A 27,757-nucleotide genomic window follows, 5' to 3' on the forward strand; every position below is an offset into this window, starting at 1 on the left:
TCATTTTACTTATTTATTTAAATGAATAGATGTTACAAAATAGAACAAAATGATGTACATTTCTTTAGTTTCATAGCATCATTTTGATGCTAGATTCATAGCATCAAAAATTGAAACAGGGATACAAATTTATATCTCAGATATAACATGTATATAGCGTCTTATGACAGTATGAAAAAATATTATACTGATACATTCACTGTAAGATGTGTAACAAAACAAGCTTTCTTCTCTGAAAAAACAGATGCAATCCCACCCACTCAGTAATAAAAATAAAAAAATCTAAACTAGAAATGATGACAATATATAACTAGAGGGAGAAAAGGATATTTTACTGTATAAATACTTAACATGTTTTTGGCTTGGGTTCACATAGAGAGCATAGAAATGTCATCATTTTCAAATCCTCAGCATTTCCAGTCCTCAGAAAAATCTTCCGTCCTCCTTGCAGATAGAAGTAGAAAAGCAACTGTAAATGGTTTGTTTGTTAAATGAACCCTGCCTTTAAGCACCATTTTGATTTCTTAAGAGCACCCTATGTGAAACAAGATGTTTAACTCCTCAGAGTTATTAGATTCCAATATTACCATTCACTCTTAAGGAACAGGTTTTTTTACTATCATCTAAGATGATTCCTTACTTACATGATGACTGAAGCTATGATGAGTTTGCAGCATGATAAACAGCTGAGTCCTTCGAAGGATGGTCTGTGTGCTAAACATATAACCATAATAAGAGACGTCCCCTCTCTTCTCCTGCTGGCCAAAATATCCCAAGAATAATTTATACGGATTGTTAGTACAAGGGATTTTAAAAGAATTTTCTGACTGATGGTCAAATGATAAGACTGCAAATGATTAAAGTATAGTAAAATCTCTTTCACTCTGAATTTTCTCTCTTGGCAGTAGAAGATAATAGTGAACCACCACAAAAATCTCAGTCTGGTATTCTCACACTTCGCAATCAGGTGAGCGCAGCAGAATGGGGTAACTATTACATCTTATGCCTAATTTTAAACTGCATTCCCTTGTAACATGAACAAAAGCTCCTCCTCTAACAGAAAATAAGTATATCTTAGAGAAACTCAGTAACTGAATGTCACACAGCAAGAAAATCTTGAAATCACCATTAGTAATGATTCTTTTCTTCTGTCTTGAATTAAGTAGATGGGCTGTTCTTAAGTTTTCTTGCTTTTTGCTTATTTTCCAGTGAAACAAAGCAGTCTGAGAAGTCTGTGGTTCTTTCAGATCACTACTGTTAGAGATTTAATGTTCCCCTTATTAATCCAAATGAGAAAGTTTGTGTTCTTTGCGACCGTCAAACCAACTGTGGTCTAACAGAAAGAGCACAAGAATTCTCTATTTTGCATCATTCTAAAAAGCACGTTAGAATACTGTGTGCTCAAATTCTATGAGATTATTTCATTCTTGAAGAAAAAATCGTGGTTTTTTTTTTTTTTTTCCTTGAAAATTTAACAACTAGGGAAAAATGTCAACTGTAATTTGGAACTTTTGTTAAGGATCACTAGAATTTAGAATCTCATTAAGGCTGCTTCCCACCCTCTACATTTTCTGAACTGTGTCTGAAGTAGTGCAGCTAAAAATTTGTCAGACATCTGAATAGCTCTATCTTACCTTATACTCTTAGAACATTGTATGGTAGGAAAGCAAAAGCCAATGCAATTTTGATTCACTACTGTATTTACAAATGACATAAAGATGAGAACTGGAGAATTTATATGACAGACCTCTTTTTTCAAAGCAAATGGACAAAGTCACACATCTTTAAAATCAAGGTCATAAGCTTAAAAAGGAAAGCAACAATCAAACAAAATATATATGATTTTATTTTTTTTTTTTAAAGCCTAACCCTTTTTGGAGTAGGACAAAATCAAACAAATATATATTAGCATTCTAAACCACAAGAGGGCATTCATGCTTGTAACTGGATCCCTGAAGGTAATATATAAATACATACATTTACCTATCTACCCCCTATCTACACATTTGGTATATTTATGATTTCTGTTAGATCCTAATTGTGGTATAGAGCACTTTTTCTGTGGGGAAATTTCCTCCTTCAGATTGCTGTGGTTTATCCCAGTGTTTGTAAGGGATAGCTCTTACAGTCTCATTTTGATATTTGCAGATGGAACCAGATTTTCTCACTCTTGCAAAAGCCTCCCACAGTCTTCACTGAGACCTGATCCAGCTCATCTCAAATTCAGAGGGGAACAAACTGATCTCAGAGAAGAGGAACACACAGCTTCTCAAGACTAAGTGTGCAAGGTCAAGCTTGAATTTTCTGAATTCATTAATTACCCCAGAGAGAGGAGTTGGGTCTCCTCAAATCTCAAGTCACTCAAATCTGCTCAGCATCATTCTGAAATCATAGCTGTCAGAGGTCTTACTCTCTCCATATTTTTTCCCTCAGGCACCTCATTGTGATGAGAAGAGAATGCTGTTTGTTTTGGTTTTGAACAGGAATACATTTCCCTCTCTGATGCTTATAAAATTCTCATTAGAACCTGAAACAACCATAGAAAGGAACTTTGAAAGCAAATCCATCCCTGTGGTTAATTATGTGCTTAGTGGGAAAAGATCTCAGAAACACTGGAGTGTATATGGTAATACTAGAAGTAAATCTACTTTTCCACAAAAATAATGTATTACTTCAGCACCAGAACATATAGGTTAGCACCAGAAGGTATCAATTGCTACCCATCATCTCAGATGTTTAAATGAGGCAAAAAATATCACAAGGAATATAATCATATAAAAAGCTGCACTCAGTAGTTCATGATATCCACTACCCCATTTTTACTCTTCTACCTCTCACAGTATTTTGAGAACAAATATTTTAACCTTATTCTAGTTTGTGTATACTTTCATGATTTTGTATTTAGAACAGAACAAAAGTCTGAGCTAATTTCTCCAACAGCCAGACTGTTTTTAAAGGCACACTACTCTGCTTGGAAGAAGTGAAAATATGCTGTGAGAATAGCAAATGGGGTTAGTTTGCCTCAGCGTAACCTTGAACTCATCTAGAGCTTTCCTCAATTCATATCATAGCAGACACACTGCTGAAGACATCTGAAGTTTTAGCACATTTCATTACTTTTTTTTTCCAGCTCCACTTTGTGCCGGGTAATCAGTCAGGCAACGGTGATGCTGGCAATCAAAGTAGATCTTTCCTGACATTGTGATTATCCAACTCAAGACAAAGATATGATAGAAACTGGGGAGGTTCAGCTAGGAATACAGAAAGGCTTTCTGTAAACTACATATAAAATAAAGTGGAAGGACAAATTTTGCATCATAATCAAACACCTGATTCACTGCAGTCATCTCCATTCAAAATATTCAGCTAATACTTGAGTGCTAGTGGCTGGTTTTATCAGGAGCTGCTCGTATGAAATAGCTTATTCCCAGGTCATTTTTTGCTGTTAACAATTGCAGTGTGAGTAGTTAATTCCTAGCACCATTATGGGATGTTGTGGAACACCTGCATACCTGTTTGTTAAAAGCAAAGTTTTCTATATCCACAAAAAACAAGATATTTCACAAAATTAAGGTATTTGTAGCAACTTAAAAAGTAACAGATACAATAACATATATACCCGTTATAATAATTTCAGCTGAATTACAGAATTATAAATTAATTTACAATGCCTAGTCCTGTTTGGAAAGTGTACCATATAACATACAAGTTGCAAGTTCCAAAGTGCATAGTCATTTGTCAATACACCTTCTGCTATAGGTTCCATGGTGTAACCTGAACTTTTGCTTATGCTCTGCTTCCTGTCTTGTATTTTTTACATGAAAATGTCCAAGTGCACTGTTTTAGCTGTGCTGTCTTTACTTCTTGAGAAGAATTCTAATTTGAACCAAAAATGTATCTGTCTCATGCATCTTTGTCAAGTACTGTGCTAGCTGAGGGCTGGTGACCCACCTAGTAGTTTTGTCTCATAAAGTTCTTTCTGTATGTACATAAGTATAAGTAAGTATACATAAGTACATGTGTACATGGTTATATTTCATTTCCAAAACAGAATTTTAGTCAAAGTATTTGACTGATCTCGCACTTCTGAACCCAGAATCCCTTGAAACCAGAAGGAAAACCATATACATTGTAATTGTGTGGATAAAGGTAGAATATTACACATTTTGTTCCTTCAAAACACGGACACCATTTAAGACAATGTACTTATCCAGCTATTTTCCAGTCACATGGAGGAACGTCATTAATCAGAAATATCTGAACAGTCACAGATCAGTTGCTGATATTCTCTGAGGACAAATGAAGAGGGGCTGTTATATTTAGCAAGCTGTACAGTTCAGTCCCTCCACATGTGTCTTGATGCAGAAAAAGAATAGCTAATGTGAACAATTCCAACTTTTTTATATAGCACCACCATGGTACTTCACTGGATGACAGACTGTCTCAGACAAACACCCTCAAAAGGATTGTAATATAACGACAAAACTCTAGGCTATTTCAATAATGTAATAGTTGTGATAGACACTGGATTTCTTTCTTTCTACAATCTGGTTTTGAAGAAAACTAATTGTGCAATATCCTAGCTTGAAATGTACTCTCAGAGTATATACTATGCATTCAGTTCAGATTTTGATAGGAAAGATATGAATAATTTGTCTTTTAATATCTCATACAGATACTTTCGGGAAATAGTGAAATATATTTTAAAGGACATTGTTCATTGCTTTAGAAATTTGGAATCTTCACTGCTAATCTGTATGAAGAAATAAGGTGTTAAAGTTGCCTGATGAATTTTTAATATTTTACTTGGAAATCCTCTTACCTAATTTAGGCTCGAATTCTTGAAAATTTCAAGTGGATGAGATTCAATCAGGGGAACAGCAGATATACTGGTAAGATAGTAGTTTGAAAGATGTCGTATGTATGTCATTTACTGATATGCATTGCTTTGTATCAATTAATTTCTTTACTTCCAGAACAGGAAAAAATATACTGTGACAAAGCACATTTATACCTCCATGACTGTGCTCAGAAAAACAGCAATACAAAGTTTGGCTGTGTTGATTACATCAGTATATACAAAACGATGTAGCTTTCTATCTACATCAGGTTTTAGGCACATGATTGACAGCCACTGCATCTTGGCCCACATGGTTTCTTATTCTAAATTTTTTGTCTGCACACAGGCATCATTGATGATAGCAGCAGCCGTGTGCTGAATTCTTGAAACACCATAAATGAATTAATGTTGTGCATGAGGTAGGTAATATCCTGCAGTTTCTCTTGCAGATATGTTTTCCTCTGCACAGTCCCACTGACACTGCAGATGAAAGCACAGGTATAAATGGGGGGAACCGCTGGCAGTGTGACAAAGAATTATTGCTTTACATGTCTCCGTTTTTAAAGCACAGTATTAAACAATGATCCTTCTCTTTCAAAATACATAATTTTTTAAAGGACAGCATATTTTAAGTATAAATTGACAGTACCTTTTCATGTGCTTTTAATAAACCTTATTTTCAGGAAGCTACACTTGCTAAAGTGAAAATGAGTTTGCTCCTCTTTACAGAATATTAATCTAAAAGGGCTAATGTGAGTCATAAATCCCGAAGAGTTAACAACTAATTACACTATACTTTGGAAGCTAATTATACAAAAGCATACAAAAAGAAAACATTGGAGTATTATTACAATATCTCTCTATATAAAATATGTGCAAAATTCAATATACAAGCTTCTTGTTACTCATCCAAGTTTTTTAAAAATAATGTAAACACTAACTTATTTAAACCAATATAAGTAGTTTGATGTTACTCCTGGGAAACAAAGATTGTCGGTACAAGAACCTCCATAGCTTGGAGGGCAAGCAGAACATGGGACTCCTACTTTATATGGTGCCTCTCCAATCCAGTTTCCCCTGAAAAACAAAATTAGAAAAAGAAAACAGAATACTTAGTATTTTGAGAATGGAGGAAAAAATATTCATTAATGGTATCTTCTGGGTGATTAAGTGAATGTTTTTAATGATATCTCATAAATTTACCATTACTGAAAATATGCATCAATATATTTCTGGAGGTTACTGGCAAACATCAATATACTGATCTAAAAAAGACAAGGAGTATGACCATATTGTCCCATACCAGTGGTCTGTCCCATATCCTTTATATGTCTACAGTGAATACATGACAAACAAGTGACTTTTGAATCTCCAGGACTGGGATATTCCAGCTATTCTACCAGAAGACTTTGAGGGAAATAAGCAACACAAGTACAGATGGCAATATTTTCCTTGAGAATATATTGTCTGGCAGTTATCTAAAAGCTCATTGTTCACAGGTGGAAAGATGAACTGAGTGAATCAGTTTCAGGTTTCACTGCCCTGGATCCGCATTGATCTGAGGTTGAATTCACAGTTGGAGGCAAAGAGAAGATGAAAAGTATTAATTACTGCAGTGTAATAGAAATAACTTTATGTCGGCATTTTTAGTGATTTGAAGTATTAATGGGAAGTTAAGGACTCCCATTTGGTGAATAGAGATGTACTGTTTGTGAGAGAGCCGTAAGGAAGAAAGGGTAAAAATGGTAACTGAAAAATCTAGGTATGTCTGAAAAACCTATCCAGACTTTTAGGTGCTTATATAAATCTCCAGACTTAAACAATATGTGCAATGATTGTGATGTCAGCAGAAAGTTAAAATTAGGTTTCTGTTTAACTGTTACACTTCACTTAACAGAGATCTTTCCTAGTTTGCATGTGATGTGTTATAGCACTGAGTAATGAAATTATTTATAAAACATTTTCTCATTCTCCACCTTCCAGCCAATAACACTGGTTCAAAAGCCCTGGTCTGGTTTGTACCTTGGAAGAAAGCAGGAATCTCTCAAATAATTTGCTCATTCCTACTTCTGTTCCAAATGGGTACAGCAGACTGAGTGCTCAGGAAATACATTTAGTTTGATAACAGATAAGGAAATCCAGGAAGAGGTTTTCTGAAAAATGATTTCTATTTCATTTTCTGTACAATGCACAACTGATTTTTATGAGTTCATATTAGTTAACTAGGTGCAGGGCCTTTGTAAACCGTGTAATTATCCTCGTAAACCTTTTTTCTTCTAATTTCAGAAGCACATATATTTTTCAGCATTATGAGTTAGTATTAGAGAAAATTATTGGAATTCTAAATCCCAAATCTTTTCCAGATTCCAATTCTAGTAACTTAGAAGGCTGTAATATTCAGCCTCTTCTGCTTTAGAAAAGCTTCTGACGTATTCAGAGGGACAGAGCCTTTACTGATTAACAGAGACTTCTGCATGTCTTCCCAAGGACATTAAGTCCACTGTCCTTAAACTAAGATTTATTAATTCTTAAGAATTAAGAATATAACCTTAAATTAGACAAATTTATTCAGTATCCTTTTCAGTATTCTTTGTTTTCGACTGTGCATAAAGTAGGTATGAAAATCCTGATCCTACTACCTAAGAAACAAAGATCTGCTAAAAATCTCCTCCAGAGAAAAAGCTTGTAACTCCACGCTTTTCTTTGCCTTTTGAGAAATATACTGGGATTTTTAGGCTGAGAAGATAGAAATAGTAGTTAGCTTTCTTTTATAAAATCTGATTTCATTTTTTCCAGGTTATGGAGCTAAACATCAGGTTCAGTTTTTTTTTTTCTGCCTGATACCCCTCACATTCAGTTCTTACCAATCTTTCCTAGTAGATATTAAAGATAAATGTATGAAGAAATCTTAATTTCCAAAATAAAAGGGTGCTGGGTTTTTTTTTTGTCATTTTTTTTACTAAATCTTAGCTTCTTTCAAGTTGAGAAATCTTTAAAATCTTAAAAGAAATATTTTACACATGTAACAGCTACAATGGCAACATACTTATGCATAAACCTTACCACAGATGGACCTGTGTCTGAACCAAAATTTTGTAGATGATGTGCTCAATTAATTATACTTGGCTTTCTATATGGAACTATGGCTCTACCTAATACTATACAGTCAGAGAAATCAGCCATTTACACTGTCCATAATGCTTTTGAAGAACTGGTCCAAACCAGAGCTCAAGTCAAAGCTCTCCCAGATTCACAATTTATTGGTTCATTTTGCACTTAGACATGAGTTTAAGTTGTTTCCTAGGGGAACATCGAGTGAAAAATCATTTCTGTATTTCAGTTTTACATAGGTCACTGCACAGGTGTCTGATATAAAGGCTATCCATAGTTGTGTATGATGCATACTCTAATGGACTCAAATTTGGAAGGCAAGATGATATTTGCAGACACTAAACTTTGGTAAAAGGACTACACTGGGCTTAGGTAAAAGGTTTTTGTAAGAAATCTATGCTTGGGCTGCCCTTAAGCAGCAAGGTGATAAGAAAAGGTAATTGTGGGCAACAGTTTTGGTTCAGTCTTACCTACAGTGTAGTAGCTTATCTGAGGAAGTCTAGTTCACCATGAGTATACATAACAGATTGAAGTAAGAAGGAGCTAAAACTAAAGCAGATCCAACACATAGGAGGAGGACAAAGAAATAACAATAGAAAATATCTTTTTCGTTTCATTCCAAACACATCAAGGGATTTCTTTTTTCTTCTGTATACTAAAGTCAAGCATGTGCAATATATTCAGATATGATGTCAGCATGAATGAGCAGCATGCAGAAAAAGCACAAATAAAGGTCAAGATGCAGAAAAGGGTGTAAGCATAAGAGAGGATCCAAACATGCAAGCAGTATAAAAATAAACAATATGAAAAGAAAGTAACTCACTTTGGGGCATAGTTGCATACCAAGTAAACAGCTCGTCGCCAAACAGATCCCCAGACGTTCATATTGTGGCATGTGTGGATTGCGCAGCCTATACGATTGGAAGTGGCCCAAACCATCTGAATAAATATTCATTATTGGTGAAGTCCAAATTAAAAAGAAATATATTTATATATACACATTTATATGAAAAATAGCTATAAATAAATCACAGAAAAGCCAAGCTTTGGACAGTAGATTTTGAATAGAAGAATGCAATGTATATAACCTGTGTGTAATGGGTGCACATGGGTCCATAGCATCGCATGGGGCACCTGGGGTTGCAGTCCTGAGGATAAGGAAAAGCATAATCCTTCACTTCATCATACCACGGCTTTACCAACTGGAGAATAGATCGATACCTATGTTTGTTTAAAGACAGAAGGGAATATATCACTTCAGATATTTTGGAATTTTCTGCTTATCATTGCTGTGATTCAAGACACCTAAAAACACATTTCTCAGTACATCACTATGGGCATAGCATTAAGGTTGGATATTGGAAAAAACTTCTCCAAAAGAGTGGTAAGGCACTGGAATGGGATAGGCTGAGTCACCAACACTGGAGGTGTTTAAGAAACATGTAGACGGGAAACTAAGTGACGTGGTTTAGTAGGCAAGATTGGTGGTAGGTGGATGGTTGGACTAGATGATCTTAGAGCTCTTTTCCAACCTTAATGATTCTATGATTTTATCATTCTATTATAAGAAACTACTCAGGTCAAACAAAAATCTTTGTAAACAATAGATGGATATCAGTTATTGCTAGAACACTAAATGTTTCTTGCATCAACCTAAGATTTGAATCTCAAAGGCTGTACAAAGACTGACAAAATAATTCTTCTGGAGGACATCCGCCTACCTTCCAGTTCTCACAGACAGGTTCTGGCCCAAGAATCTCAGCAAGTAGGAAGGTCCATGGTCCCAAATGCAAGTAGCAGCCCAAGCCTCTGCAGATTTGGCAAGAGTTTCATCCCAAACCTGACAAAATAAAGCACCATTAGCATGGGGGGGGGGGGGGGAAAAAAAAAAAAAAAAAAAAAAAAAGCAATAATGTGAGAATATCTTAAGTCACAAATACACAGAAAAGATTTAAGATTTTTTACCAAGGCAAAGACCTCTCAAATACAGACAATCATGGATCAGCAATCAGCACATACAGGCAACATCTGCCCCAAATTTGGGCAGAATCCCTGCCCACATCATCAAAGAAGGCCTATATTCATGTCCCTTCTTTGCATATGGAAAAACCCTTGAAAAGGCATTCTCCTACCATTTTCCCTTCCATGTTAATGAGATCCATGTGTGGAGAGGAATGAAACACTGGATGGGGCCCAAATGGAAGGCTAAAGCAAAGGAATAAAGTTCACCACAGGTATTACATACCTCGCAAAACCCCGATATTTTTGAAATAAGATTTCAGGAGTAGCCAGAGAGAGTATGTGTGGCAGGTTTTCCTATCTGAGGTCACAAAGTCAAGAAAAGGGTTTCCACAAAAACAAAGAAATGAATAGTTTCCAGGTGTAGAGTCAGTTTCATCACCATCTTCTACATAGGAGCTGACATTGCTATTTAACTGGGTTACAAAGATCAGAGGTTTGTAAGAGCTGATCTCAAGTTCTACTCCAATGACACTCTTTTATGCACTGATGCTTGCTCACTCAGGTGCTTAGTTACAACTTGATGCACTGCTGGAGCTACAGATGAAGAGAATAGTTACACAGTTACACAAAGTTACACAAATCCTAGGCTCTGTGTGTTTAAGTGATATCCAAGTAGGCCTTAGATCCTAAGATTACATATGAATTTTGAAAACCGCATATGAACTGTTTTGGTGTGTGAATTGAGTTTTAGTGAATTGCATATAGAAAGAAAGAACAAAATGTAGTCAAATTTCTTAACCCATTGCATCTTTTTAAATACAAAGCTAAACTTGTAAATCTTAAGCAGCTACAAAATAAAGACTATGCTCTGTAAGGTATGAAATAAGAAGAAAAGTCAGCAATAAACTTATCAAAGGATCAGGTGTCCCACAGAACAAATATTTTCTGTACTATGAACTAATACAGATTTCCAAAACAGTGAACTCATAGTTTTAAGCTCCCAAGACTCCAGAATGAAAGGACTGATCACAGACTAGGACATGGACTAGAACAGAAATTCATGCCCCTGACTGCTCGTAATTTGTGAAATTTCTCTAAGCAAACAGTAATAAACCTTTCCTAACATAGAGTAGTTGAGGTATTTCCTGAATTAAAGCTGAAGAAGCACAACAGGTATAAATATAAATCCTTAATGGAAATGATCTTCCATTCAAGTTGAATCACTTTAGTGAAAGTAAGATGGATGGAGTTTAAAGCAGAGAAGGTTAACTATACACCTGTTCGTCAAAGGTGCCAGAATGAAGTCAAAGCAAAAAAATAGACAAAATAGAAGAAACATACTAAAAAGGAACAGTCTTAAGCCAGACAGTCCTTTGACTTCATCTCTGAAAAATGAAGGGAGTTTCTTGGAGGAGTTAGAGATAAGCCTATAACTCAAGAAAAGAAAGCTAAGCTGGAGCGCTAGCATACATGAGGAGGGACCTGGAGTTGCTTTGGCACTGTCAAAAACCTAAAAAATGCTCCAGGGTCTAAGACGAAGAAAACTGTATGCAGATACTTGTTCTGATTTCTATTCCTGTTATTAAGCCAATTATCTGAATGCAAGCAGTACACAAATAACCCTTTATAATCTCTGCAGTTTATCAGTGATATCAAAAAGAGGGCTGAAAGAGGAGGCAACAGCAGGCACCATCGTAAAACTGTATGGGAAGCACGCCTGACAGGCCAGGGCAATAGACAGTGCTTGGAGCCTGCCAGGCCTGGGGGAATGGAGAAGCATATGAACCCAGTGTGTGGGTCCAAACACAGCTGCCTGGTGTGCATTCATAAGGGGCAGCTCAGCCAGTATTGTGACACCCCATAAACACCCTCCTTTGCTGGGATTAATCATGCTTCTGGCATGAGTGCTCTCTGCCAGGAGGCTGAACATGAGGTTTGCGTACTTGCTCCCAAGTGACCTGGCTGCAGTCCCACAATAATTCAAATGTGTACTGTATTTGCACAAATAGCATCAAGCTCCTGATTTTCACTCAGCATATTTTTGCATACTAAATTGCCTTGCAAAGTAGTGTGTTACTTGTTACAAAGAACTGCTGAGACTGGATTGAGTTTTCACCATTAATGCCCTTTCTAAACTGGGCATGTTTCCCTCTTGGACAGTGAGAACATTGGTAGTCTACTTTCTTTAGCTTCATTTTCTGTTTCTCAGGAATCATTAGCAACATCAGATTGGGAAAGTTGTAGGGGATTGCTTCAAACTCAGTTAAAAGTGTCAGGTTGGCAGGTAAACATTACTGGGTATATAGTTCACTCTGCTTGCCATTATCTTGACTCACTCTTGACCACTCTCTGGACATACGAAATTTTTGGCAAAGAAGGGAGATAGAGAGAACAAGAAAGAGTACATAACCTCTGAATGAGAGGGAGAGCGAGCATCTGCAGTATCTTTTAATTCCTTCCACTACTTAATTAACAGGTTGATGAAATACCTCTGTACAGAGTCCTCTCTTGCCGGGTAATCATTTGTATTTCATGAGAGAGGGAAGTGCACTTCACCATGATCTTTTTTTTTTCTAGAAGTAAAGTGATAGTATCAGTCCATCTAGGATTAGTTCTTGTTCCTCTTCACAAGAAAAGAAAAATAACTAATTTTAGGCTGAAGCAGAAAAAATTATTATCTCAGAATGACCTTAAATGTTCTAAACTACAAGACACTGTACTGCCACTGCAGTCTTTCCAAATAAGTTTGATTCTGAGTCAAAACTTGTTTTAATTTTTATCTCAGATCAGTTCCCTGTTTTGGCTGTGTAGGAGACCATGGCAAACTGATTTAAGGCTTTATGAACCCATGAGGCTTCAGTGCTGTACACACAAACAAAGAGAAAAAAAAAAAGATAACAGAACTAGAAAAGTATCATAAAAGTAGAAAATGAAGTAACACGAGGGGTAGTTTCTATATGAAGAGAAACTGAAAAGTTCAAAGAAATTAACAAAGAAGTTTAAAATTGCGATAAACAAAACTGTCAACTCTGTAGTGATGGTCAATCTATTTATAATCATTTTATTAAACACAGCAGAGAAACTTGCCTAACATCAAAGGAAAACTGCAAAAGAAAAAAAGATTTGCATACACAGAGAGTCGAGATCTGAGGAGGTGACTCATCCTCATAAACTAATCATGCAAATACACAGGATCAGACTTTGCTCATTTGCTCCTCTGGGGATAGCAAACTTTTGTATGCTAGGTCCTTAGTGCTTGGGGAAGCAGTTGTCTTCCTGTGATCCAACATATAGATCCCCCCCAAACTATCCAGACCACTAATCTTGTTCATCATGAAAATCCTCTCCACCTTCAACTGGGTTTAACTGAGCTGTGAGGATTAAAAGCATTTTACCACACTTCCACTGGCAACTTGAAGTCAACATCCTTTGACCAAACTATTTTTCTTTCCTCAGCCAAAGATTATTTTCCTAGAAAGCTGTCTGACTGTGCTCTTTACACAACTCCCTGCTAAACAACTCTTAAAAATTACACTTCACTTGAAATTTTTCAAGCAGATTGAATATAGGTGAGAGGCCAATGCTAGGATATGGGACATTTCAATACCTGAGAACACTTTTCAAGACTCTGTGAAGTTGTTGTGGTGTTTCTGTGCACTCAAACAGCACATGCTTGTTGAGCATCAGGAATAAAATCTAAGTTTTAACAGTGGGAATTTTGTCAGCAAGGCCAGAATTTCATCTGAGATTGTTGATTTCTGCTCACTCTATAAACCAATAGTAAAATAAATTCTTGTAGAATTTCTTGTAAGCCCACAGAGGGAGCTTCTTTCCTTAGAGGAAACCTTGTAATGTCATGGTCATACCTACCTGCCTTTCTGTAGCTGTTTGCTGTTTTTGTCATTCTTGCATACTACATACATACAGGGGATAGAGATGCTCTTTTGTTCTTTGTTGGAATATTTTTTAATACCATAAGGTTCCAATCACCATTGTCCTCTTAGGTAATAAAATTATGATGAAGAAACATTATGTTGAAGAAAAAAGAAAAAAAAAAAACTACAGTATTACAAAGATCTTTCCACAACATTTATAGAAGAATACCTGGCTATGCTTTTATTTGAGGAATGGTGTACATTACCATTACATAACTGAACTGAACTTGAAAACAATGTCTACAGTTTGAATGAAGAAGCTTTTTCTTCTGACCCTGTTTGACACGTGTTAGGGAGACAATTTTTGCAGCAGAATGGGAACTAAAATGGAAAGCAACAGGGTAGTTCAGGCAGCAACTTCACTCTGTTATTTGTAAACAGAACACAATGACTATGTACGTGTGAAACAGGTTAAATGGAGCTCTATTAATGAGTATCATTTGTTCATATTGCAAACTCTCTAACAGACTGTTGAATTACTGTAAATACACTGTTGCACTGGAAACTTTCATTCTGTGGTCATTTTTCAAAAATAAACATCAATCTTCTTGATTGATTGATTACTACAGTTTTACTTGAAAAGTAACAAGATTCATAGTTGTAAGTGCAGTAGAGCAAATTTATTAGCAAACATGAGAACATTTGTGAAGGATGAATATTTGAATCCATGGTTAAATTATACTAACTTAAAGAGAGTAGGGACCCAAAGCAGCATTATCATTGTCTGAAGCTCCCTCTCAGTGACAGCAAAATGAAGTCTCAGCATCTTTACGGTATTAAGGGGGGTGTGGAATTTTGGATCTGTATGTTTATTTAAATGAGGGAAGGGGGGATGGTGGTGTTACCTCCACTGTAGATATGACTACCTATGGGCAAAAAGATTCATGCCAGACCATCCTAAGGACTTTATTTTTTTCCTGGAGCACCACTTGGTTCTGCTGTACGGAAGGTTCGAGTCCTTGTAGTGTGGCTTCACACATTTGTATTGTGCAATTCTACGCAGGTTAGCAAATTAAAACTTTATCTTGTATAAGGTCTGATTCAGGACCTCTACATATCTGTAGAGCTCATGACTGAGTTGCGTACTTTCTTTAAGCAACCTTAGTATAATGGTTCAAACACAAGCATTTCATAGCTTTGCAATAGAAAAAGAAAGCAAAAGATTGCTACTCTATAAATATCAAAATATGTGCCTGCTTCTATTGTAACTCTTCAACATTGTCAAGAATAAAAAGGAAGAATCATGTTTTTCAGTTTCCATGTACCTATCAGAGCAAAATGTGCTTTGATTTTCTTTTTTCTCAGAAAGCAGTTAGTGGCTTCTTCCAAGCCACTAACCAAGATCTTCAGATACTTGCCCTCAGAATGATGTTACATTCCGTAATAACTCATTACTTCAAAAGTAAAAATACAGTACACGCAGATAAAATGTTTATTTCAGTGTTCTTATAGGTAGACAAAAAAGATCTGAGTAAGTACTTGAGATCCCAAGTAAAACAGGTAATTACACTGATAATACCATTAGAGCTGTAAAGGTAAATCTTCACCTGCAAAGGTGGAGATGCCACACCTGAGAAAATATGCCTGATACAGTCATATCATACCCATTTGTAAGTTCTTGAAGTTAAAAATTAGAAAGAAGAGAGATTTAGAATTCATTATTCTTAGTGAATACAGACAGTGAGAAAAAAATCAACCTATCCTTTGGTAGTCAATTTATTCATTATGCAAATGTTATTGGGATGGGGATGACCAGTTAGCAAAAGATGACTTACATGAGAAAGCTGAAATAGTTTCAATTTAACTTTTGCTGACATCTTAAATTCCAGAGCTAAGCATTCTTGTTTTCTTCCCAAGGCAATAGGATACTGTACTTTACAATGCAAATTCCCACTGACATCAGGAGAAATATCTTACTATGGTTATACTTTTACATGTCTTGTTGTATGTAAGACATCATTACCAAAATAAATTTTAATAAAATCTCTTCTTCTGTGTGAATATTTAAAAATTGTTACTTTTGGCAATGCGTCACAAGAATTTGTGATCTAGAAAGAAATTGAGAAGAATATTTTTACTGATACACTGCACTATTTTTCTCATTTCTTTTGGATATCTGTGCATAAACTGTATTTATTATTTTATTTTTGAACAACTCTTTGCAGCTTTCATTGTCACAAATAAAACATGGGGAAAAAAAAGAGAAATAGGAACATTATGATTTGCCAGCAGAGATAATGCATAGCTGGTAGAGATGAGTTAGCTGGAGAATTCATAAAGATAAGTTTTTAAGCTGGGGTTCTGTTCGTGATCATTTAACACATTCAAGCAGAACAGAACTGTGTTTCCATTCCTTTGCTGTCATCATAATCCTTAAAATACCCCAACTCAGATTTATTGCTGGTAGTAAAGAAGCTCCTCTCACTTGTTCTAAATGTTGAATACCAGCAGCAACCCTCAGTACTTAACTGTGGATTTTGTTGTGTTGGTATTTTGTGTTGGCTTTTTACATGTAACATATCAACTAGTACAACAGTCTGCATATTTCTCAGTGGTAAAGAAAGTTCTTTATGCAAAGCATACATACCCCAGTAACTCACAGTCCTAAGAATCCTCCAGAGCACCCATCAGGCAAGGACAGCTAGTCCTACTGCCAAGTCAACTGTGACGTGTCAAGGCTGCTGCCACCAGTTGCCCAGTTAGAATGACAACTTCCAGATTCAAGATCTAGTGCAAATCCAGACTGAATAGGTCAATTTTTTATACACTCTTCTATTTAAAAGTTTTTGTACAGCAATTTGTTGACAGCAATTGCATGATAAAAATGCAGATGAAAAGTTGGGATATGCAATCTCAATACAGCTGCATGGCAACAGTAGCTTATATTCAGTAGTAATAGTAATAGAAAGTATGATCTTTTTGGTCAGTTTTGTCATCTTATTTGTCACTATTATGTGCTTACTGTGGACTCGTATTAGTTCTTCAGATTGCTATTTGGTACCAATAGCAGAAACAAATCCATACCAGTTCCTACGCACCTCAAAAAGGTGGCCAGTAGGACCTTCTTCTAGAAGCAATCAGTCAAAAAAATAACCTTTCTAGATCAGAGTTCTGATTTTATTCTTCATTATCCCTATGCCTTTTGTTTTTGTTTTTGTTTTTGTTTTCCAGCTGAAGATCAGCAGCACTTACTTCCAGAATGGGAAAAAGTAGAAAAGAAGAAAACCTCAATTAAAATGATTTCTTCCTATGAAAACAAAACAAAACAACAAAAAAAAAAATGTTGGGAAACTGAAGGATGAAATCTGACATAACCAGTCCATCTGTGCAGCTGCACTTCACAGCTGCTGGTTCAAATCCCAGAGAGGATTAGCAGATGTAGGCTGCTACCCCTCCAGATACACAGACCTTGTCCTTATGGGTCACTCAGCCATGCAGCCTTACACTGACTGTACTGCTCACACATGCAGTACCCATTTCTCAGAAATCTCAGAACGGCGTACATAGCATGCAGAATTCCCTAGCACAGCTTCTTCCCATCTCTGCTTTTTAAGGTCCAGAGGCTTTCCGTAGGACCTCTTACCACATTCAGTACCCTTAATCTGGCATAAAGCTTAATAAGAAAACCACCAGTCCCTCTGCCTGCTTGCATTTTCAGCAAAGTGGCTGAAAGAGCCTTGTCTTTTTGCCCTTGCTTTTTTCAATACATACTGTGTGATGAAAAAATGAGGTCACTGGAATTTATAGACAGATTTGGCAAACTTTATGTATTTATTTGGGCTCTGAGATCATTTGGACTCTAGGCACTCTCTCTAAGAATATGAATACTTTTTGCTGTCAGCTGCCACCTGTTAGGTATTTTACTGTGCATGCTGTAATTGGTGCCTACTTCATGTGCAAATCTTCATGTTCCCAAACAGATTAGATACTAATTAGAAAGTTTACACAGAAAAATCCCAAAGTCTATCCTCTAGAGGAAAGAAGTCTCAATAAAAACTGCAGATCTGTACTTCTTTTGCAAATACATGCAGGGTTAATACATTAAGCTGCTTGTCCAATACTCCACTGCATCTCAAAGTAAAATTATGCAATGTTTCACAGTCAATTTGCTCTCATATAAACAAACCTCCAAACATCTGATTCACACTTCTGAAGGGCTCAGTATTATAAAGTCTGACTTACAGTGCTGAGGGCATCACTAGACAGAGGTCCAAGAAAACTCACTGCCAGAAATTCTTTTCATATGAAAATCCAAGTCTGTATTTTACATAGAAGTTTGTATTTCTGGGTGTCTATTTGGTCTAAATTCAAACTCCTATTATTTGAGGCTCAACCATTCTAATAGCCAATTTGTTTCTCCTAAATGTTGCCCACATTTCTTTCCATGTTTGGCACAAGGCCTTTAAACAATAAGAAACAAAGAAAATTGGTAGGTTGTCAAATTTAATAACATTAAGCTTCCCTGATATGCTATTATTTGTTTAGCTTTTGGAAAAGTTAAATATCATAACTACATATCTTAAAATATTTAGTGCTTTCCTAACCTACTGCAAGGCACATTTTAGTTGGCAAGAGCTTATCTCAGAATTGGTAACAAAAAGGGCCAAACTGTCCAGTTCCATGTCACCCTGACAATTTTTCATAAGTCTGAAGAGGAAGGTGTCTGACTTTTATGATCAGTATAGATCGCCTTCTTTCAAAACCAGAAAATGTAAATACAAAACGTGTCATATAGTGCGCTTTTTCTTTTCTCTATGAAACATATCTACATTTTCTACTTTCTGTTACAAAAGTATTAGTAAGTAATGGATGTTTTCATTAAACAAAAATGTTCCTTAATTCCTTTAGAAGTTTTCAAAGTTAATACTTATTTCCTAAGTAGTTGTAACTGAAAGATATGGCAATGTGACACAGAGGAAAACAAATAGCTTCTTCTTGCTGCAGGATAAAGAAAAAGAACAATAGTTCTTTATTCTAATAAGAATGTTCAATTTAAAAATCTTTATTTAAACAGACTAATAGATAATGTCGTACAGACAGAAATGGAAGAACAGTCCTGTCTTACTTGAGTTAAAACAGACCTCAGGGCACCTGTAAATTCATTTGCAAATGCAGATACCTTTGGTGAAGATCATTCTCTGCCCAAAAGCAAGTGGTTATCCCGGAGTTTCCATCTTTTGCTGACTTTATGATACACATTTCCATAGGCCTGGATAGCATAGGCTCTTCCTCAGATCTTTTCAGATACAGAAGGAGGATTAAAATGTTGAGAGGTTTAAGGCTACTATCTTCTCCATTCATGTGCGAAACAAAGCACTGTGTATTTTGGATCAAGATTTTCGTGAAAAATGCCCTGTCTCTCTTTTTAGCCAAAAAGTTCAAGAGGTGCTACATTTAATAATAAAGGAATGTCTAATTCTGAGGGCACTGGGCAGACTGCTTTTCTGTCATTACTAGGTTGTTTTTTGTTTGCTTAAACTCCTAGAAGGCTTTCTGCTAATACTAAATTTAAATAATGTAAATATTCTGTTTTAAGGCACCATCAGGAGATCTGTGTTTTAAAATACACATAAAATTTTGGAAAGGAGATCTCATAGCAAAACAAATTTAACACAGCAATTTCTTATTGCAATATTTATTAACAATATCATTTTTGGGAAAGTTCTTCAGATATTTCAAGAATTGCTTTCCAGGAAAAATCCATTCTGTTCATCTCTTAAAGCAGGTCATCTGTTCATTCACACTGAATACAACTTGTGGTTTTTGTAAGTCATGCAGCTAGCATCAGTTTTGGTTTTACTTACCATAGAGGAACCCTAGTTTAGTTACTGAGACTAAACTGTGGCTCCTAGACTCCTGTTGTTGGAAGTCTGCTAGAAAAATCAGCAGCATCCTGTGCCTCACTGATAAGCACTGAGTAGAGCAGTGTTGCATTGTTGACAGCAGTGCTGTAAGAAACAGGTAAGTGGAGAAACTCACCTGACAGACAGAAACAAGCTTGGTAACTCTATTTTACCGAAATTAGTAGAAATCCAAGTCCAGCTACTCTTGCATTCTTTCAACTCATTTTCAGTTACCATGCTTAACTGCTGTGAGAAAATGTGTCCTTTCAAAGTTGTCAGACAGAAACTCCTTACTGTAATCATGAGGATCACCTCAACACTTTTTGCTTTCTTTTCATTTTTTGGAAAGGATCATATTCATAGCACTCATGATCTTCAGACGCTCCTGTTCGTTGGTTCCAAACAGAAGGAACATACTCAGCTGTTTAAACATAAGCACAAGGGGTAGGAGGGAAAAACTGGAGCCAATGAGTATATTTTCCTATTGTACCCCAATCATATTAATCTCATATGTGAATCTCCAGCATAGAGCAAACTAAAAGCTATGGAAAACTGGGATAGGTGATTAACACCAGGGAAGCTCCAAGCTCCTATGTGTTTATCTTCCCAGAGAATTGAAGTAAACTGTACTTAGATTTACTTTGTGCATGATAAGGGCAAGTTAAGATCTTTGTACCTTGACTCATTGTTTCAACCTTCACTGCATACATAGGGCTAAGGGAACAGTTACTTGAAGGGTTAATTCTTTATTGCATTATGTCATTTATATCTTTAAACACGCATACTTAAATACATGTCTAACCTGCTTTGACACTGATATAATACGAGAGCTGCAATTGGAGTGCAACAATAATTTGTGCCAATATGCAGAAGAATTGTAAGACATTAGCATGGAATATACATACAATTTAAGTAATGCCAAGAAAACTGGCAGTAAATATATGAAGAATAATATTTGAAATTAAGCAAGGAAGGAAATTATACTGGACATGTAAAAGATTAATTATCTGAATTTTGGAGGGAAGTACTTAGGTTCGACATTTGGAAATCATTTCTATTCCTAAGGTAAAATATTTGCCAAGAGATGTGACTGAGACAGCGTCACTATATGTGTTCAGGAGTAGACAAGATGAAAACCATATGTATTTAATGCAGAAGGAAGCCCTGCAAAGGGGCGGGGATAAACTATATGAATTAAGAGATTCTATCCAACTCAACAGACATAAATCTTGAAGGAACTAGTCCTGCAGTCCTCATAAACATGAATGGTTTCAGTGGGACAATGTAGATGAGCCAGGGCAAACAACTCAAGAACAAAATGTCCTTCAAGATTTAGAATGGTTTGTAAGAATTGACAATAGAAAAAACAAGCAAACAAGTTGAGAAGTTAATTTATCAGAAATGTATTTGAATTCAAAATGAAAACAAATTAACTCACTTTTTCCATGTCCATGTGAAAGGTGTTCAGATATTAAATAAAACTTTGGAAAATGTGAAGTAGTTAGAAAACACTTCTTCTGTTTGTCTTACCTGTTATCTAAAGCAAATTGATGGAACATTTTTTAAGATCACTTTGACAGCAAGAAAATACTGTGAAAACTTTCACATTTAGGAGTGAAATAGTTATGAAGCTATTTCTGTCAATGACCATTAAGTGGACTATTTTCTTGCTTCTCAGAACTGACTTCTGATTATTGCCTGCAAATCTTTGTGACAGGAAACAATGTCTCCAAATTCATCATTCAACAAAGAGAATCACTCCTGGGCGTTAATGAATAATCAGACTTCCCCTGTGACTTTCTCTTAGAGCACAGGACCGTAGGAATTTCTTTTGGAACACAACTGTCCTAGGTTGGAAGGGACCTTAAAGATCATCTAGATACAATCCTCCTGCTGTGGGCAGTTGCCAAATTACTTTTAGTTTAGAAAAGCTTCTCATTACCTTTGTCCATTTTATCACATTATTTCATATGAGATTTACTAGAAGATGAATGAACTCATTCCCTCATTCTCCACTCCCTTCCAACTCCTCTGCCACCAGCTCATGAGAAACTGTCTTATGGTTGCCATGAAACAACTGATTTGTTTCTGGCCAGTCTGGGAATCTGTTACTACTTTAAGTTCTACAAAATGACACATTCACTAAGGGGCATGTTTTTCCCAAATATAAAAAAGTACGTATGCAATCACTGAACAAAAAGGATCTGAAACCCTATCAGGCCATCTTCTAGACAGAAGCAGGCTCAAGTTTACCTAGAATATTTCTCTACTCCTTAAAATTCTTCAGACAGCATTCCACAAACTATCTTCATGTTTTGAGTGTATAATTTGGCCCCATCTATTGTAATTCTGGCATACTACTGCTGGTGTATTAATGACTGTGTTGATCAGTACTGGGCTTGGGACTCATCCTTGCAGAATTTCAAATGAAAGGCTTTTTAAGTCAGCAGTGAACTACTCACAGCTTGTCTTTCAGTAAGGCTTTCAGCTCAACTTAAATTACTCTTACCTAGACTAGATTTTCCCATCTTAAGGGGAGTTTTATCAGATTTACTGTTTCTGCACGGTGCATGCGAAAATGTAAGAAGCATGCATATACACAAGCATCTGTTCACAGCAGGTTTTGCATGCATACAGGAACTTGGATTACATCAAAAGAGCACACTGCCTTTTAAAAAACTAGCCTCAAGTGGAAATGAGCACAAATATTTATTTACTGCATGTACTGAGAGTCTACAGATAGTAGCAATGTATATTAAATGATATGTTTTATAAAACTCAAATTTCATCTAACAACATACTGTAAATTTTCACTGGCCTACTAAGCACCAGAAATGTTCCAGGAAGGCAACACAGGTCTCTATACCACAGAGTTAGCATTCAGAGAAAGTGATCACTTGTCCACAGACTTCCCTTGGATTTGCAGATTGACATACCATTCACACAAAAGAACTGAAGACAATTCCTTGCTTTCCTGAACCATGAGTTTTATGGAATGTTTCTTCTTCCTCCAGAAAAACTATGTAAAACTGACTGGATGACTGTCCTCTGACATATGCCAGATCTAAAGGCTTGTGTTGGACTTCTTTCTGCATTAGCCTTAAGAGCACAAGAAAAGACTGCAGAATGACATTCTTAGGATAAAGAGAAATGAAGAATATAGAAAAGACCAATACTAAAAATCAGAGGTGATTACTTTAACATCGTAAGTTTGGAAGTTCACATTTCCTTTTTTGTTTTCTTTCTTTTCCCCACTCACTTAGTCTAGACTGGTACTTGCTGAAAAACTTCAAACTGAAGACACAGCACTACCAGCATCAGAAATAAAAGGACTTACTTAAAAATCTGACTCAGTGAGTGGTAACATCCCAAGAGAAATGTTACCCAAAGTCTTATTGACCCATAGTGCCTAAAACCATAGAATCATAAAACGGTTTGGGTTGAAAAGGACCTCAAATATCATCTAGTTTCAACTCACCCGCTGTGAGCAGAGCCACCAACCACTTGATCAGGACGCCCAGAGCCACATCTAGTCCTGAACATCCAGCCTTAAAACATGCCTGTTTCTTTCACTAGGGACCAGCAATTGCAGAATGCCTCTCATAATTACTTTTGACTCTCCAGCTGGCTACTTTCATCAGTAACTGCATACAGGAGCATGCTGGAGCAGCATTCACATCCACCTCTCCCACACAGAAGTGAAATGCTCCCTCTCTTCTCTTACTTCTATGTTTGTCCAAATTTGTCTTGCCTAATGGGTGTGCTTAAAGCCATTTTTTATGGCATCCCATCAATTGTCCTGTAGCACACAATATTCAAGACAATATGGGCAGACAGAATAATGCCCAAGGACTTCAAACTATCCATAACTATGCTGCTAAATCTTATGCTCTTATGGATGAAGAAAACACGAAAACTGATATATATAAAAGTGAGAATGAAATCATTCATCAGAGAAAAAGAGTTCCTAACAATTAAGAAAACTGAAGAAACCAAAATATGCTATGACTTTGATCAAAGAAAAGTATAGAAAACATTTCTGTATGTGTTTCTGAACTGCAGAGTCCACCTCAACTTCGGTATACTTAAAAGAATTTTCCAGAGTCTACTGCATTTTACAGGTACTTCCAGCCCTCTAAAACATGTCATCGTTTTTCATCACTGTTAGTTGAATGGGAGAGGCCACTTTCATCACTGTCACTTCACTTTTCTGTAGTGTTCAGGACAGGAACACACACTGTGACAATTTTCAGCACAGCATGTGTTGTCTGGGTAATGAAAATATGGTTGTTATTTATAGAAATTAGTACTGAGTGGCACAGCCTCTTTTATATTAAATACCACTAACCTTATGCTCTCATAAGACAAAACATAAACTGTGCCACACACTGAAATTGGAGACTAAAGAATGAACTGAGCACGTTCTAATAGTCTAATAATAGTCTCTTTACTGAGATGGCTCGCCAGGCTTGGTAGTCTTACAATGCCATGCCATCTCCAAGACCTAACCACCAAAATTTTTTTGCAGCCACAAAAGCCAACAAGTTAAATAGAAGCAGCTGTCATTACAAACCAGATGGCAGAGACACCTATGTGTGATACTGCTCACCGGGTTTTTCAATCTGTAAAGTTACAAGATGCAGACAAATATTGATTAAATTATAAAAGAGAATCTAGCCAAGGTTAGCTGCCATCTGGAGATCCACACTGGAATTGCATTCTAGATCATTACCTAAGTAAATTGTGGTGTACTCTGAAGGATGCTGCATGAAGTAACATACTATTGTGAAACCAAAGGTGAAACAAAGCCTTAGAATTTTCCTTTGTGACCTTCAATGGGGCTGATGGTGCCAGGAGCACAAGAACATCCCATAGATGGTTGGTACTTGCAAAAGCAATAGTAAGAAGAACAAGGAAAAGAATAACACCTAAGTGGTTAGGAGCATGACCTTAGCCTTGATTCTGTATCTAACTTTGCACAGTACCATGGCAGAGCAAAGCTGCAACAGAATACCCAAGCAAAATAGGTGAAACCTTGGCAATTTTCTACATTTGTGTGCGTTAACTATAGATTTAATCAAGGAAGCTTTCTTTCTGTTTAAATTTCTTTTTTACTGTGCAGGCTAAGAACACTGCACTTATAAAACTCTTGGGAGTGTAACAAGGTGCTGTCTTAACTTAAGCAAACTGTAGGAGCACATTTCTGAAAGACACAAGCCAAGGAAGGGCATGGTAGGCTGACATTCCCTCAGACATTACAACAAAGTTTATTTATGCAGAATCAAAGGAAATGTCAGCGGAGGGCTCAGCAACAAAAATGATGACTGAGCTTGACTTCTGACCTCTCTATTTTTTCTGTCTCTAACCCTTCTACTTAACAAACTTCAAACTCAGACTATGATATGGTTACAGAACTACATCCTGCAGTGTTTTGAGTGCAATCAGCATTTTAAGGTGCTGTTTGAATTATATGAACAGATTATATGAACAAATTCAAATGTAGGTAACATCTGTGATAGACACATGTTCAAACTGTTAGTCATTAGTTGATAAAAAGAAGTTGCTATTACTACTATTCTGTCATTATGTCATGCTGATAGTGTTATATCTTCTCAAACCTGTTAACCATCTGTTGTCATCTGAGGTGCTCTATGGCTTTAGGCAGATATGGTGCTGACACAACTTGTCTGTGCTTTCAAGACAGTGTGAAGACCTGAGAAGGCAAAATACTTTTTGCTTGGCAATCCTATGTTTAACTTTAGAACTCTAGAGTATGCACACTGAATGCTGGAACATGAAATGGCAAACATGTTGCTTCAGTTATTACTGCCATGTATGAAATCACAGTGGATGAGTAACTTAGAGCATATCTGAAGGAACAGATAATTCATACAATGTATTATTCGCCCATAAGGAGAAAAGGTGCCTGTCACAAACATAACATTTCAAACATATTAAATTCTACATGTTAGAAACACATCTAAAATAAGCATTATACCTAATGGAAAAATATTAACATTAGGTTTATGCAAATAACATGCAGTAGGTAAAATACATGAGCACAATAAACATAGTGCATTAGATGAATTGCTTTGCAAGAGTAGCTTCACCATATTGTGACTGAAAGTACTGTTTGTGATAGAAACTGGAAGTGCTCATTGGCTACCTTTTTGCATACACCAGGGCAATGAATTCCAGTGTGCTCCACCAAAGCAGTGGGAGAGCTAGCGGTTACTACTTATAACACATGCGATGTCACGTCACGATAATGTTGGACCACGTATATGTTATGATCATGTACCACTCTTGAGGCCAACAAGCAGTTAATTCACAACTTCATTACTTGAGGTCTCAGAAGCTTCATGAGAACTACTTATGGAAATGAAAATTCAACAGGGCTAGGAAGAGGTTCACAGTTCAGTATTAGCTTTTGCTAAATTCTAAAGTTAGTTCAACTTCAAAAGATGCAAGGAAAGAAAAATTTAGTAAGCAGTAAGAGTTCAAAATTGTTAGTCTGCCTAATTAAATCTCCATAACTCATTTAATAAAATGAAATCAGTGCCTTAGAGTTTGTTTTATTCTGAAGTAAACAAAGTTCACTTACCATGTATTCCATGTTGGAAGCAGGTGGGAATACTTTGCCTCTGACTTGATTATGATAATCAAGAATGGCAATCATGTCATTCTGTGAAATGTAGCGCTTCCGCCTGGCTTTGGGAATTTTTGCTGAGTCCAGATGAGCTGCCAAAGCCGTCTCAATGTCAGTGAAATTATCGTTTGACAGGAGTAGGTCAGTGGAGTTGGGTAACACTAATGCACTTGTTTCGCACAGAATGGAAAATAAGAAAGCACAACTGATTGCAGCTATTACTGTCATCTTGGGGCCAAAGCGGAAAGATAGGCCACAGAGGTTCTCTGCTTTAAGTCAGGGCAGTAGAAAACAGATCTGTAGAAGAGAAGATGTCAAAGATGTGATTCTGTACATCTGGACAGTGGGACAAAGCGAATTGGCAGGCTGTGGTCAGAACGATTCTGTCTGTCAGTTCAGCTATAAAAACAATCCAGTCAGAATATGGGCTGCTGAGCAACTTTCACTAACATATTATCTGGAATTAAATGATAATGCCCTTTTACTCCAAACAGCAAATTAAACATCATTGGACTCTTAATAACATGATCAGAGCTAGTCATATTCCTGAAATCGTGACAGTCCATAAACCACACTATAAATTCTTAATGGGGAGACTTCAAGAAAGCTTAACAAATGTTATGCACTGAAAATAAAACATCCATCCCAGGTTGTGCCTGTACTGTATGCATGGATTGCTCTGACAGTGTCATACAGACAAACTAAGAGGGAAAAGAACACACAAAAAGCACAGAAACAGCATTTACATCTTAACTACAGCAAAGTGTAGTGAGCATTAATAAAACTGCATGCAAAGCAAGCTTATTGAGTTGAATAGCTTACCTCTGGATTATACCACAATGAATACACTCTATTGTTCTCCCAGTATGTATAACACTCTCCTATGTGATGATATGGACCTTTGTGAAGGAGTGCCTCTTATTACAAACTCCCAAAGAACAAAACTCTGCTGGTTGTGAAGCTTTCTGGCCACAGGAACTGCTAACAGCTTTTATATGTTACAGTGCATGCTCCACAACAGGCAGCTCCTCTGAAGGTCTGCACTGAGCCAGAGGCAGAGGGGAGGAGTTCTCCGGAGCATGCACACAGTGATTGGGTGGCATCTCCCTAGTGTAGGTGGTTTGGATATCCAGTCACACCCCCGTTTCTATAGCACAAAGAGGCAACTTGCAAGACTCCTTTTTCTTCCGGTACTTCCTACCGTTTTAAAAAATAATAATTTGCTCCTCTCTGTTTTTCCTCATTTTATGAACATCATTCTGGCTTGTCCGGTGCTGTTTTCTGCTGCTCTGTGAGCACATGCAGCGCAGCCTGCAGCGCAGGGTGCGCTGTTGTCCCACTCCCAGGGAAGGGAACCAGTGCCACACCAATGCCCGTCCTGCCCTGTCCCGCCATTGCTGAGCACGCACATGCAGTC

At 36.7% G+C, this 27,757-nt stretch overlaps 1 protein-coding gene across 1 annotated transcript; it reads right to left on the bottom strand.

Annotated features, from left to right (window-relative positions):
* PI15 (peptidase inhibitor 15) lies at positions 1-27,332 on the bottom strand. The gene is made up of 6 exons (XM_042809155.1): positions 27,163-27,332; positions 26,296-26,637; positions 9,673-9,791; positions 9,040-9,172; positions 8,775-8,890; positions 1-5,917 (listed from the first exon to the last, which is right to left on the bottom strand). The coding sequence occupies exons 2-6, from the start codon at positions 26,566-26,568 to the stop codon at positions 5,782-5,784; spliced, it is 777 nt and encodes a 258-aa protein (XP_042665089.1). The 5' UTR covers positions 26,569-26,637; positions 27,163-27,332; the 3' UTR covers positions 1-5,781.
* Between the last annotated feature and the right edge of the window lie 425 nt (positions 27,333-27,757).

The sequence above is a fragment of the Centrocercus urophasianus genome, unplaced genomic scaffold (genome assembly GCF_019232065.1).
Source record: "Centrocercus urophasianus isolate 14NV4802_14NV808 unplaced genomic scaffold, USGS_Curo_1.0 seq_11, whole genome shotgun sequence".
Taxonomy (NCBI): Eukaryota; Metazoa; Chordata; class Aves; order Galliformes; family Phasianidae; genus Centrocercus; species Centrocercus urophasianus.